Source organism: Podarcis bocagei, assembly GCF_964188305.1.
Source record: "Podarcis bocagei genome assembly, chromosome: 17".
Classification (NCBI taxonomy): Eukaryota; Metazoa; Chordata; class Lepidosauria; order Squamata; family Lacertidae; genus Podarcis; species Podarcis bocagei.
Genome location: NC_138143.1, coordinates 4,636,424 through 4,649,238, shown reverse-complemented (window position 1 = coordinate 4,649,238; position 12,815 = coordinate 4,636,424). Strand labels below are relative to the sequence as shown.

General features: G+C 46.6%; 1 protein-coding gene across 3 annotated transcripts in view; it reads right to left on the bottom strand.

The window, feature by feature from the left end:
- Nucleotides 1-10,617, bottom strand: part of SRPK3 (SRSF protein kinase 3) — a 38,520-nt gene extending 27,903 nt beyond the window's left edge. For 2 of the 3 annotated variants that reach the window (XM_081177309.1, XM_081177311.1), the window contains exons 1-7: nucleotides 10,520-10,617; nucleotides 10,197-10,284; nucleotides 6,854-6,990; nucleotides 6,210-6,318; nucleotides 4,913-5,000; nucleotides 2,454-2,541; nucleotides 664-770 (exon numbers count right to left, since the gene is read on the bottom strand). In XM_081177309.1, the coding sequence (XP_081033435.1) occupies nucleotides 664-770; nucleotides 2,454-2,541; nucleotides 4,913-5,000; nucleotides 6,210-6,318; nucleotides 6,854-6,990; nucleotides 10,197-10,284; nucleotides 10,520-10,562 (660 nt within the window). In that variant the 5' untranslated portion in view covers nucleotides 10,563-10,617. Of the gene's footprint in view, nucleotides 1-663; nucleotides 771-2,453; nucleotides 2,542-4,912; nucleotides 5,001-6,209; nucleotides 6,319-6,853; nucleotides 6,991-7,391; nucleotides 7,719-10,196; nucleotides 10,285-10,519 lie in introns of those variants that run through there. The other variant, XM_081177310.1, reaches the window with a different exon arrangement.
- Nucleotides 10,618-12,815: the final 2,198 nt, after the last annotated feature.

Below are 12,815 nucleotides of genomic sequence, written 5' to 3'. Positions count from 1 at the left end.
GTTAACTACCATGGACCGGGTGCATGTGCTCAAGATACAGAACCCTCTTCAAGAGTGGAAGGACGTGTGTGCAATATCAGCCCCTAGATAGGACTAGATTTGGGAATGACTGCCTTAGGCCCCAGCCTCTCTTCAACAAATAGACTCATGCTCCTCTGTTCACCTGAATCCCCTTCCATCAAGATGGATGATTTTAGTCTAGCCTTCACCTCAATGGTCCTGCTCAGTGCTTCCCAAACCGAGGTTTCCAGCTGTTTGTGGACTACACCTCCCATCATCCCTAACTAGCAGGACCAGCTGTCAGGGATGATGGAAATTATAGTTCAAAAACAGCTGGAGACCCAAGTTTGGGAAACACTGGTCTAGCTTTCCATATGCAGAGACTGGAGTTTTCTTTCATGGAAAGCACTACAACATGCAATATCCCACTGGTGGTCTAAAACTATACTCCAGAAAGAACTCAATGATATGATACCCCCATCCCCAACATACAGACACCTTCATTTCTGCTCGTTGTGTGGCTTGTTTGATTCAACCTCCCAGTGATTTTGAATATAATACAAGTAACCTAAATCTGAGCAGCCTAAATAAAGAAGGGTTGAAATGATCCTGATGTTACAAACAGATCCCCCCAACTGGATTTAAAATAAATCCACTTTTTACCTGGCGTAGGATGCTCTTGACGCAGGGTATAGGAAGTCCCTGGTAGTTGGACTTGATGATCCATTTCAATAGTTGGTGTCCTAAAACCTCAAGGACCATGCAGACATCTGGGCAGAGGTCGAGTCAAGGAGACACAGTAAGCTAAAATGATTTTCCTAGGTCTGAGCAATGTATCAGAACACTATGACCATCCTCATCTCCCCCATATTACTAATGTGGTGTTTTTAATGTCTTAAAATCAGATATGGAAGAGAAACTGTGCCAGTGTTCAGCGAGGAGGAGAACACTGAACACAGATGTCTTGAGACATTCGCCTATTGACAACTGACCACTGTGTGAAAACCATGCAACTTTTCACATGACCACAAAACTGGGATTCCTTTCAGGAGCACCTCATTCAATAGCAGGAGTCTGCAGGGAATGACTGGACGATTGCTGCTTTGTGTCCAATTAAATAAGGTTGTGGACTGAAACTCCCACCATCCTTGACAACTGGTCATGCCAGCTGAGGCTTGTGGGAGCACACAGCCAGAACACAGAAACAGAACTATTCATTAAACGTTGGCAGGGAATTGTAGAGGACAGGGAGCCTTGCTGGCTTTTCCCATGTCCTCACCTATTTACCATTTATTTTTTAAGAGGCTACATGAGAACTCCTATGAAAAATGGAATAGCAATGAGCACAGTCACCAATTTTTATTTTTAAGTTATCAAAAAGTCAGTGTGTGTGTGTGTGTGTGTGTGTGTGTGTGTGTGTCTGCATACTGGAGAAGGTTCTGGTCATCATCAGAAGTGTCACACACAGCTACAGTGGTGCCTCGCAAGACGAAATTAATTCGTTCCGCGAGTTCTGTCGTCTTGCAATTTTTTTTGTCTTGCGAAGCACGGTGTCGGAAAAGTTTTGGAAAAGCTTCAAAAATCACCAAAGTCTTCAAAAACCTCAAAAAAGGCTACCACACCGCGTTCTATGAGTTGCTCCTCGAAGTCAAGTCGCAACTGTATTAACGGTGTTAAGAAAAAGGAAACAAACTTGCAAGACGTTTCCGTCTTGCGAAGCAAGCCCACAGGGAAAATCGTCTTGCGAAGCAGCTCAAAAAACAAATAACCCTTTTGTTTTGTGAGTTTTCCGTCTTGCGAGGCATTCGTCTTGCGAGGTACCACTGTACTAGCCTTCCTTCAACGCTGCACAGCTACAGTAAATGCGACATTCCAAACACCCATCATGGGGGGAGGAAAAACACCTTCCCAGCAAAAATAAATTGCAACTCATCTCAGGCCAATGTATGATTCTTTTCCGACAGTGACATGACCTGGGAGGTGCAGCCTAACAACAGTTGTGCCTCTGATCAACAATAAAACAATCATCTAAAGCAGACTGCAACTGTTTATGTCCATCCTCATAGGCCTGATCCAAACAGAAAGTTCATTGCTTGCTCCAACTGTCTCTGGACTGTATCATGTCATATAGCAGGAGGCAGAATGCAGAACTGAAAGCTCCCCCACAGAAAAAAAACATTCCTGAGCATACAAAACCAGGTTGCAAGGTCAACTTTCTTGTGAATATGCTAACTTTTTATCTGTGTGAAGAATTTGGTACTGCTCTTTGAATGTTTCCCCAACAAAACAACCACACCATTCTGGTCTAAGAAGTAGCAGAGAAGGCTTTGTCCTGACCAAGACGTTCACCCAAGAGATACTTTCAGAAACCATACTTTTGGAAGTCAATAGTGGCTCCTAACAATCTGAACAGGAGCACCTATGGTTTTCTGGGCCTGCTTGTGGAAGGATACGGACACCATTGATCCCGGAGATCTTGAAGTCATCAATCAATTGGACAATGTTCTCACGCTTGGGGTCACAGGGATCAGAGTCTCGCACCTGGAAAGTAAAAAAAAGGGGGGAAATGACACATCCTAGATCAGAGTCATCAACAGAAGCCCTTGGGTCAAAATGGCCCACCCTCCCCAGTTGCCAACCTAGAGATAAAAAATGCAGAGATGCAGCATTTGTGGTAAATAACTTGTTAGCAGGACACTCTAGCAGGCGGGTCCTTCCAAGAAACCTTGATACTGGCCAGGCTTCTGATCCAACCAGATCTTTTAATTGAAATCCCACCACCCACCTTGAAGGAAGATGTGTGGAGCCTATGTTGCTGGAGGTGAAGTATGACATGCTTAAATACTCCCTAGAAATGAAAAAGGCCCCGTGTGTAGACATTAGAAGAATGGGTAGGTTACCATAATCTCTGCTAGTACTCAAAGCGCAGCAAGCTTTTATTAATGTGAGGGAGGATCCAATCCCTCACTGCACTATGAAGTTGTACAATCCCAATCAGACTTAAAAAAAAAATAATTCTCAGGGTTTATATCCCACCTGACCCACTCAAAGAGATTTACAATCTAAATAAAAACATTATAGAAAAGGGAGGGGGATAAGTAAAACCACAAAGCAGTCCAAAAAGGACTTTAAAAACCCTAAAGGCAGAACCAGCATAAAGAGTGATAAGTCTCCAAAAGCTCCCTAGAATAAAACTGCCTTTGTTTGCCTATCCACAAGTGAGCAATGATAAAGCCAGGCAAACCATCCTTGGGGGGCTGTTTTAAATCATAGATGCCACAGCTGGGAAAAACCCCAACTTGGGTACACTTCCACTGTACAGTGGTGCCTCGCAAGACGAAAAGAATCCGTTCCGTGATTCTCTTCGTCTAGCGGTTTTTTCGTCTTGCGAAGCAAGCCCATTGACGGACTAGCGGATTAGCGCTATTAGCGGCTTTTAGCTGCTTTTAGCAGCTTATCTGCTGATCGGATCAGCTGATAAGTGGCTTAGCGGCTTAGAAAAGGGGGGGGGGAAGGAAAAAAAACCAGCAGGAACTCGCAAGACATTGTCGTCTTGCGAAGCAAGCCCATAGGAAATTCGTTTTGCGAAGCACCTCCAAAACGGAAAACTCTTTCGTCTAGCGAGTTTTCCGTCTTGCGAGGCATTCGTCTTGCGGGGCACCACTGTATTTCTGATGTCAGGGGCCATGGGTATAGCCAGGATTTTTATTAGGGAGGCCAGGACTTTTGTTAGGGGGACAGAAACGACACAATTGGTCAGTTAATTAAGTATTTCTATTCGTTACTTGGTCGGGGGGGGCAGCTGCCCCCCTTGGCTATGCCCATGGCAAGGGCTCCCCTATAGCCGGGCATCAGAAGTTGAACCAAATTGTCAAACCCATTATTATTTCCAAACAATATTCCACAAAGAAACACTGTTTAGAATAGGGAAATAGTGTCTTTGTGTGGGATGGGGAAGAAGGAATGTTTATTAGGAATCTACTTCAAATGTCAGAGTAGCAAACCAAACTCTCTGCTCTGGGTAGCCGAGAGTCGGCTCTCCTGTCAACTCCTACTTTTCACGTTGCTCTAAGGCAGCTTTTCTTAACAATGTTAGAAACTGAGATATGAAGGCTAGGAACTAAATGGCACCTTAAAACCCAGGTTATGGACGCAACAACAAAATGTCTAGGCACGCTTTTTTTAGAACAAGAACACAAAGCTGAAAATGAATGAACTGCAACTAAAATATTAAGTTCCTTTTTCACATGGTCTAGACCTTTCTTTGCCCACCCCCGTAATATTCTTAAGAGGGTCTCTTCTCCAGTCTTCAGAGAGTAGCTGGAAGTGGGGAGGCAGAAAAAGCTCCTCCTTTCCTTCCACTCTGCAGTTTTAATCTGAAATCTTAGGTGCAGTACTGCACCCAGAGCTCAGAAACTGCTTGCGCTAATGAAATTCCCTGTCGCCAAATATGCCTAGAACAATGGGAGTTTTGAACACTGTTTCCCAATCCAGGATGCCCTCCAGACATATTGGATTGCAATTCTCATGTGTCCTTACCAGCACCCAGTGTTTGCTGGGGCTGATGGAAGTTGTAGTCCAGGTCATATGGAGAGAAACAGATTAGATTGGCTAAGGGAACAGAAGACACTGTGTCTGACAGCAAAGGGTGGGATCTAGATGGTAATCAGAGCAAATGGATCCAGGGTAGGGGTGCTTCATCTACTCCAAGCCTAGGCTGTCCAAGGGATCAGATAAAATAATAAAGAGTGCCATGTTCTCCCTGTAGTAGTTTTATGGCTCAGGGCTCCCAAGCAGAAGGGGTTCCAAGTATGCCAAAATCTCACAAACTTCCTCTCCTTTTATTTAATTACTACTCCTTCTACAGGGCCCCCAGAACTGGGGAAAGGGATGGGCAAGGAATACAACTCACACATTTCAGCAGCTTTATCTCATCCACGGCTGTCTCTGTATAGTGCACAGCGCTCTTCACCACTTTGAGGGCCACAAAACGCTTCCGCCTTGCGGGGGGAAGGGGGAGACAGAGAAGGAAGGGACTGGTTAGTCCTGGCTCCCCCTTTCCACTTTTTGTTTTAAATTCTGCCCCCCACTTTGTAATCTCCACAGGAGCATCAAGACTTCTCAGATAAAACAAGGACATAGTAGTGATTACAAAATAATAACAAATTCATAAAAGCAAAGTGGGAATACTTAACGATTTACGCAGTATGAAACAGCAAGTTCCTCTGCTATTAAGACACTTGACTACCATGCCCACCCTTCTCCTTGTCCCACACACACTCAGGGACCCCCCCTCCCCATCCTCATGGGTCTTCCCAGGACCCGTGAACACAGATTAGGCAATCCCTTTATGCCCATCAATGATTTTGTACTTAACAATCAGCAGCCTGGTAAGAAAGGCTGAGTTTCTGCCCCCACCCCATTGCCTCTTACTGAAGACGTTGGCTACTTTGGAATACCTAATTACAGGTAAAAAGCTGCAATCCTGTGAATAACCTCTGGATTTGCATTTCCAACCTTATCAGTCCTCCTGCTAAGGACCTAGACTGGGTAAAATGATCACAATGTGTGGTTCCAAAGGCTGAAATGGGCTTTTGTGCAAACTAATAACTACGATGACAACAAGTTTAAATTTAAGCAAGCTTCTAGCCCTCAAGAGCAGCAGAACAATCATGACCATATAAGCCCTCAGCACATTCCTCTCTTTTTCTTCTCCTCGCTAGGAATCTACAGTACAGTCATACCTCGGGCTGAATGTGCTTCAGGTTGAGCGTTTTCAAGTTACGCTCCGCGGCGACCCAGAAGTAGCAGAGCGCGTTACTTCCGGGTTTCGCCACTTGCGCAGACGCTCAAAATGACGTCACACGGATGTGTGAAAGTGGCGAATCGCAACCAGCGCACGCGCAGACGTGGGTTGCGTTTGCTTCAGAATGTGAACGGGGCTCCGGAACGGATCCCATTCGCATCCAGAGGTACCATTGTATATGGTATAAAAATCACTTCCTGAGTATTTCCATTTCCCTTAATTCTTCCTCCTTTATTTCTCGCTTCACATAGCCTCCCTTTGTTGCTCCATAATCTGGCCAGTTAGAAAACGCTGCCTTTGATTTTTCCATTTTTCAGGAAAGTGAAGTCCATTGTACTAGCCTTCACTCCTTAATTCTCTGGTAGGGGACAGAAATGAAGCCTCCCCACCCTGCCATACTCACTGAATGTCCCAACAAAGCCAGACAGTCGAAAAGTGCCCCCAGCCGAGTTTCCGCACCACATGGTAGCGCCCGTTGAACAGGTCCCCAATCTTTACTGGGTAATACCCACCTAGCAAGGCAACAAGGGGAAGATAGGTTAGTTATACCAGTTGCCAGAGTCACAGAGAACGTCCTCTGGCCCAGCACAATTGCCACCCTGGACCACGGTGCACCTAGCGCTGGGGTGGGTTACTTCTGGCCCAACAGCATTTGGAGGACTACAGATCCCATCAGACTCAGCCAACCTGGCCAAAGGTCAGGGATCGTGGGAGCTGTAGTTCAAGGTTTCTCACCCATGTTCTAGTACTGCATGCGGGCAATTTCTAAAGACATTGAACAGTTTTGTTGTTATTCTTTAGGGGCACAGAAGAGTGCTCTGCTGGACCAGACCAAGGGTCTGGCTCTCTGGGTTGACTTGCTGGAAACAAGCGCAACTTTAGAAGCTCAACAAGCAGAGGTTATGAAGGCAATGCAGTCTTCCTTTGTTTATCGGCTCTCTGCACCTGGTACTGCCCACCTCACTTACAATTCCAAACAGAAAGCCCCTAATCTGTCCCAGTTTGGGGGAAGAATAGCCTGCCCCACTCCCCACATCGCCCAAATACCTCGGCAGTAATCTCGGGGGTCCTCTTGTTCCTCATCATCAGATCCCAGCTGCCCTCCTCCGATCACAGCAGGGAAAGGCAAGGGGGGTACTGGAGGGGTGCTTGGAGCGTCATCTGAACAGGAGGGACTCAGTGGCCTGGAAGAGTTGGGGGGCATGGGGAGAAAGAGAGACTTGTCAGGAGCATCTCAATTCCCAATGATGTCATTTACTTTTTAATTCATGTTTATCCCGCTTCTATAAGCAGCTGTTTATGCAGACATCCCTTGCCTTCTTCCAACCTGAGAGTCACCTCTGGAGAGGACGAACCACAAGGGCATTAATTCTTACCCCCCCCAACAGAAAGTTTAAGGAACTGTAACTTTTATTTGCTCATATTCTTAAACCTCCCATCTCCCACTCTGTCAAAATTCAGTGAGTAAGTCCCTCAGAGCAGGGACCTCTCTTTTAGGTTTATATCGTTTTGTAAAACGCCATGCACATCAATGGCACAATAAAATAACAACACTACCCTCCTTTCACAATAATTTTAGACATACCTACTGCCTCCTAGTCCCTCTTGCATTGTTTCCCCCATCTCCAAAGATACACAGGGAAGCGATTCGGAGTGGCCAAGCATAAAATGAAATTAGCTGGCAGCCTTTTCTCTGCTGATCTTCCAGTTCTTGTCAAAGGAAGGTGTGCATTTGGGGGGAGGGCAAGGGGAGAAGACCTGCTCTGATCCTGACGCCTTCCCCAGGGAGAAGGTACTCCCCAGAGCAAAGTTCCCAGATCTGGGCGGGAGCTGCCGATTCTGGCGTGAAAGCCAGGCTGGAGTGATGGGCCCTGGGATGGAGACAGAAGACTGCCTCAGCAAAGCATGCCGGCAGCTGGGCACCTTATCTGTCCACATGCTCCCCTCCTTAGTAAAAGAGGAATTAATACCTTGTGAGCTCAGAACCCTCCTCCCCGCCAGAGCCCAAATGTGCACAGAGACACCAGAGGCGGATGGGGGGTTAAAAATAGCCCCATGGCCCCCGGCAGCTGCCGCCCAGGATGGGAATGGAATCTGGGCGAGGGGAGCGGGATGAGACCGGCCAGCGGAAGCAGCCAGCTCTGCATGGCCTGGGCCTAGCTCACCAGGAGGCCCCAGGTCCAGACGCTCTCTCTCAAGGCTGGCTGCTCTCCCATGGAAAAGAAACTAAAAGCTCCCTAGAATGGGAGGGGAGTTTTAGCACAGTTTTGCCGCAGCTTGCTAGTTTCCTAGGTGGATATACTTTTATTTATTTATTGAACCGTGTAATCCCCGTCTGCAATTTAAATCAGCACAGCAAGATGATCTAGGCCTGGGGTCAGCAAACTTTTCCAGCAGGGGGCCAGTCCACTGTCCCTCGGACCTTGTGGGGGGCCAGACTACATTTTGGGAGAAAAAATGAATGAATTCCTATGCCCCACAAATAACCCAGAGATGCATTTTAAATAAAAGCACACATTCTACTCATGTAAAAACACGCTGATTCCCGGACTGTCCGCAGGTGATTGGGCCGGATCTGGCCTGCCTACCCATGATCTAAGCTGTGGGTTCAGCATGTTCCCCACAGAACCAAACAACCTATTATTATTTTTTCCTTTGTGGCATCAGATTCAGAGCCAACCTTCTCCAAAGGCACCAAGAAAGAGATACTGTACATCCACCCAGTAACCTACGACACCATTTCCAACACCCATGGATGGGGCTTCCAGGTAGCCTCATTCCTCTAAAAAGGCCTCAGCACCAGCACTACTCCTTTAGCAGTCACACTTTTAAGTGGCACTCTCCTTAAAAAGGGAAGACAATAAACTAAATTTCACAGGCACACTTGGTGGGGACACGGGAGAGGGCCTTCTCGGTGGTGGCTGCTCCCGGACTTGGGAATTCCCTCCCTAGAGAAGCTAGACTGGCTCCTTGTTGTCCTTACATTGCCAGGTGAAGACCTCCTTGTTTCAATGGGCTTTTGGGAACCGCTGTGATGTTTTTATTGTAACTATCTATATTTTTAATAAACCTGTTCTATAAATTGTTTTACTTTTATTAATGTTTAATAAGTTTTTCCCATGTTTTTTACCTGTTTCTATTTTATCCGTAAATCACCTTGCGTCCCGGTTTGGGAAAAAGGCAGGATATACATAAAATAATAGTAGTAGTAGTAATAATAATAATAATTTTAGATGATGGGAGGAATTATCTTATCTCAGGGGAGCCTTCCCTCTCCTGGTGCCCTCCAGATGTTGTTGGACTCGTAACTCCCATCAGTCCCAGCCAGTGGTAAGGGATGATGGAAGTAGAAGCCCAATAACATATTGAGGGATCTAGATTGGCTCACTTGTTTGAGTCGTCTGGACTTACTAGTCTGTCACAGCCATCCTGGTGCAAAAGGCACCCAATCCACGTTCATGAACTGAGGCCTCTTAAAAGACTAACACACTTATCATGGCACAGGCTTTTGTCTAGGCAACAACAACGAGCAAAAGCTGAAGCTCCTTACTCCCGGAAGCTCACAATAAAATCCTTGTTGAAGAGGTAAAGGTCCTCAAAGTGAGCAAATACAGCCACTCCTACTCAGTTTGCCTTGAAGACTGGTGGTTGAGCCGTCATCATCAGAAAGCTGAATTACTTTCTCGACCGCCTCTCCTGACTGCTTTACATGTCAATGAAGCAATGTAGAAGCGCTCATATGTTTTAAGTTGCAGCAGAAGCTTTATCATCATTTTCCCCCCTTGCCAGAGAAATGGAAATCATAACCATGATTTGGTCTTCTCAACACCCAAATTACTAGTAGTCAAACTGCCTCCACTTAATTACATTTCAGATTATATATAGCGTCATACCTGTGATGGACATTCACACATGCAAACTATGCCATCTTCCAGAGACAAAAGCGTGTTATGAAACTGACCGATTTCCTGAAATTTCCACCCTCCAAACACTAAAAGTCGCTTACACGTGCACAGATGCCACTGGCGTTCTTGCAGCTTGAAGGCTGGCAGCGGAGAGCCTGCACGGGCTCCCCCGAAAAGCGGGGCGCTTTAGGCGTTGATACCCGTGTTGGCCCGCCCTCTCAAGCCACGATTCCGAACATGCACGTGTGAATCTGCCCTGAGAAGCCGCAGCCAGCCCCGCACTCCCCTTGCGGGTTCCCCAGCACCTGTTCCCCAAACCTGCCCCCCTAAGTCATGCCGGCTTCCTCTAAACGGGGAGAATCCCCCCCCAACACCCGAGAGCTGCAATTCACAGAATCAGGACCTCTCGCCCGCATTTACTCGCACAGGGTCGCTCCCGCCGCCGCCCTCCCCCCGAGGTAAGATGCGCCCGGCGCCCCACTCACCCCGTGGGGGTCTCGCTCTCTGCCTGCGGAGCCGGAGGCGCCTTCTCCTTCTTAGGCTTCTTCTTCTTGCCGCGGCCGCTGCCCGGGCCTGAGGGACGCCAGGGGGGAGAATTAGCGCTCCGCCTGCAAAAGTTTCCTGGGCAAGCTTGCAAATGGCAGCAGCAGGGACCGACCGTGCAAGAGGAAAGCCCCCCTGCCGCCGCCGCAGCCTCTGCACCTCTTTCCTCCCCATGCAACTGCCTCCCCCACCCAGGATGTATCTGCAGCCCCCATGCACGCACCCCCAAGACGTGAAGGGCAGCCGCGCGCCCCCCCCTCTTTACCTTTCTTGCCGCTCATGGCCCCCCCAGCCCCTGTGAGCTCCATCCAGGCTCCGGGATGCCCCTTGCGCCTGCGCGGCCCGGCCCCTTCCCAACCCCACCAGCTGCTTCTGCTCCACCACGTGAGGCTGGGGGGAGGAGGCTGAGCTCCCTCTGGGCCTGCCCCTCCGTGGGGTGGGGGGCGGGAGAGAGAGAGAAGGCGGAGAAAGACGAGGCAAGTGGCAGTTTTGTGCTTTTAAAAAGCAAGTTTCCTGAAGCGTCTGAGTGACAAGTGCTAGATACAAACATACATGCATATACTGTATATATATGGGGGGAGGGGCGCTAATCAGCTCAGTCTTCTTCATCATCATCTTCATCAGTTACCACCACCCTGACAAGGTGGGTCACTATATGAATCCCACCCTGCAGATGGGTGAACCTGAACGTTGGAAGAAGACTGGATTGAACTTTTTTTTTAGTATTATTACTACCAGAAAAGATTTATGAATGTGGGGAAAATGTTGAAATGAAATTACTTGGCTCTGGTTAAAATATTTAAAGAATTTGGTAAAAGGGTAATGGTTTTGAGAAATTGATTAAAAAGATTTAAGTTTTAAGCTTTAAGGTTGTTTTTATAAGATAAAATGAGAATAGAGTAAGATAACATAATGACAAAATATTATGAACTATGGAAAGGATTTGCTGTGACAACTATTAATCAAGATACAAGAGATGGGAGGGAGAGGAGGCCAGGGAAAGAAGGTAATGGAATTTGGAGAATTTGAAAAGGATGGTTTTATTTTTTCTTTTTCTTTTTGTGTTTATTTTTTTCTTTTTTGTAATTTTGTCTTTTTTGTGTATTTTTTAAAAAAATTCTTTTGTTTCAATAAATATCATTAAAAAAAAAAAGAAAGTTAGCTGTTCTCACAAAGCTTTGCAAAAACTGCAGTCCTATGTCCATTGCAGGGGATTGGACTTGATGGCTCTTGTGATTTTCAACAATTCCACGATCCTATGATTCACTGGAGAGCAATTCCTCGTTAAGGCTTAAATCATCATCATGCTGCAGCTCAGTGATTTGCATGCGGAAGTTCCTGAGTTCCAACACCTGACCTTTCCAGGTACAACTGGGAATGCTCTCCATTCGAAACCCTGGAGAGTGGCAGCTGCCAGTCAGTGGACAACACTGAGCTGGCTAGAGATGCCATCTGGCTTGGTGTAAGGCAGGTTCTATGCTTCGTTTTTATAGTGTTAAGATAAAGCTTGTGAAGTGCTTTGAAGTCCTAAGAATCACCCTATAAGAAAGTAGGTCAGCTCTGTATTATTATCCCTTACCCTCCCTATTTTGCAGATGTGAGGGAAGGAGGCTGAGGGTCAGGGCAGGTCCAGAACTGAAACATTTAAGGATGCAATCCTAACCCCAACTGAAATGGAAGTAAGCCCCATTGAACTCAATTGTGATTACTTCTGGTTAGTATCACAATGTTCTGGTTCATTCTCTTGGCCATTGGACCTCGGCCCGTTAAAAAGTGTAAATCATTTGGGGTGTCCCAAGAAGTTAGTGAATTAACAGGATTAGGGCAAAACAATTGGCAGAAACACATAGAAGATCATCTTGCAAGAGGTGGGTGAATTCAGGTTCTCTGCCTTGCAGTTGCTCGGTCCCCTGATCTTTTCCCCCTGTACAGATTTGGTTTCTCTCCCTGTGTGGAGAAGATTGGTTATATGCATGAATGAATGCACATGTAAAGCCACTGTTGCATTCTTTGAGGAGACACTGAAACTGGGACTCTAGGTATTTTTATGTTCAATCTGCATCGACTGCTTCAGTTGTATCTTGACAGCAGCAGCTGAACTCGCACTGCTACTTCACCAGCAGAAGATTTCAAGTTCTTAAGGTAACACAGATAACCCTGGTGTGTGTTTTAAACTTCCTGCTCTTCTTTTGACCCACTTTGGGCCTTCAGGGCAACTTACAAAAAATAACAGTTAGTGTAGTTAACAGCAGGTTACTACAACAAGTAGTTTAACCACATAGATCACACAACTTAGGACTTCTGAGCAATTGCAACAGAGCAGAGCACATTAGCAGAAACTGGATTTTAAAAAATGAAACAACAGCATAGAGTGATGTGCACCCATGGTGTGCAGGGGGAGCATACCCAATACCATGCAGTGGTACCTTGGTTCTCAAACACCTTGGTTCCCAAACGGCGAAAACCCAGAAGTGTTCCGGTTTTTGAACGTTTTTCAGAAGCCGAACATCCGACGCGGTGTCGGCTATTGTTTCTGGGGCACCTGCACCAGTCACAAGCTG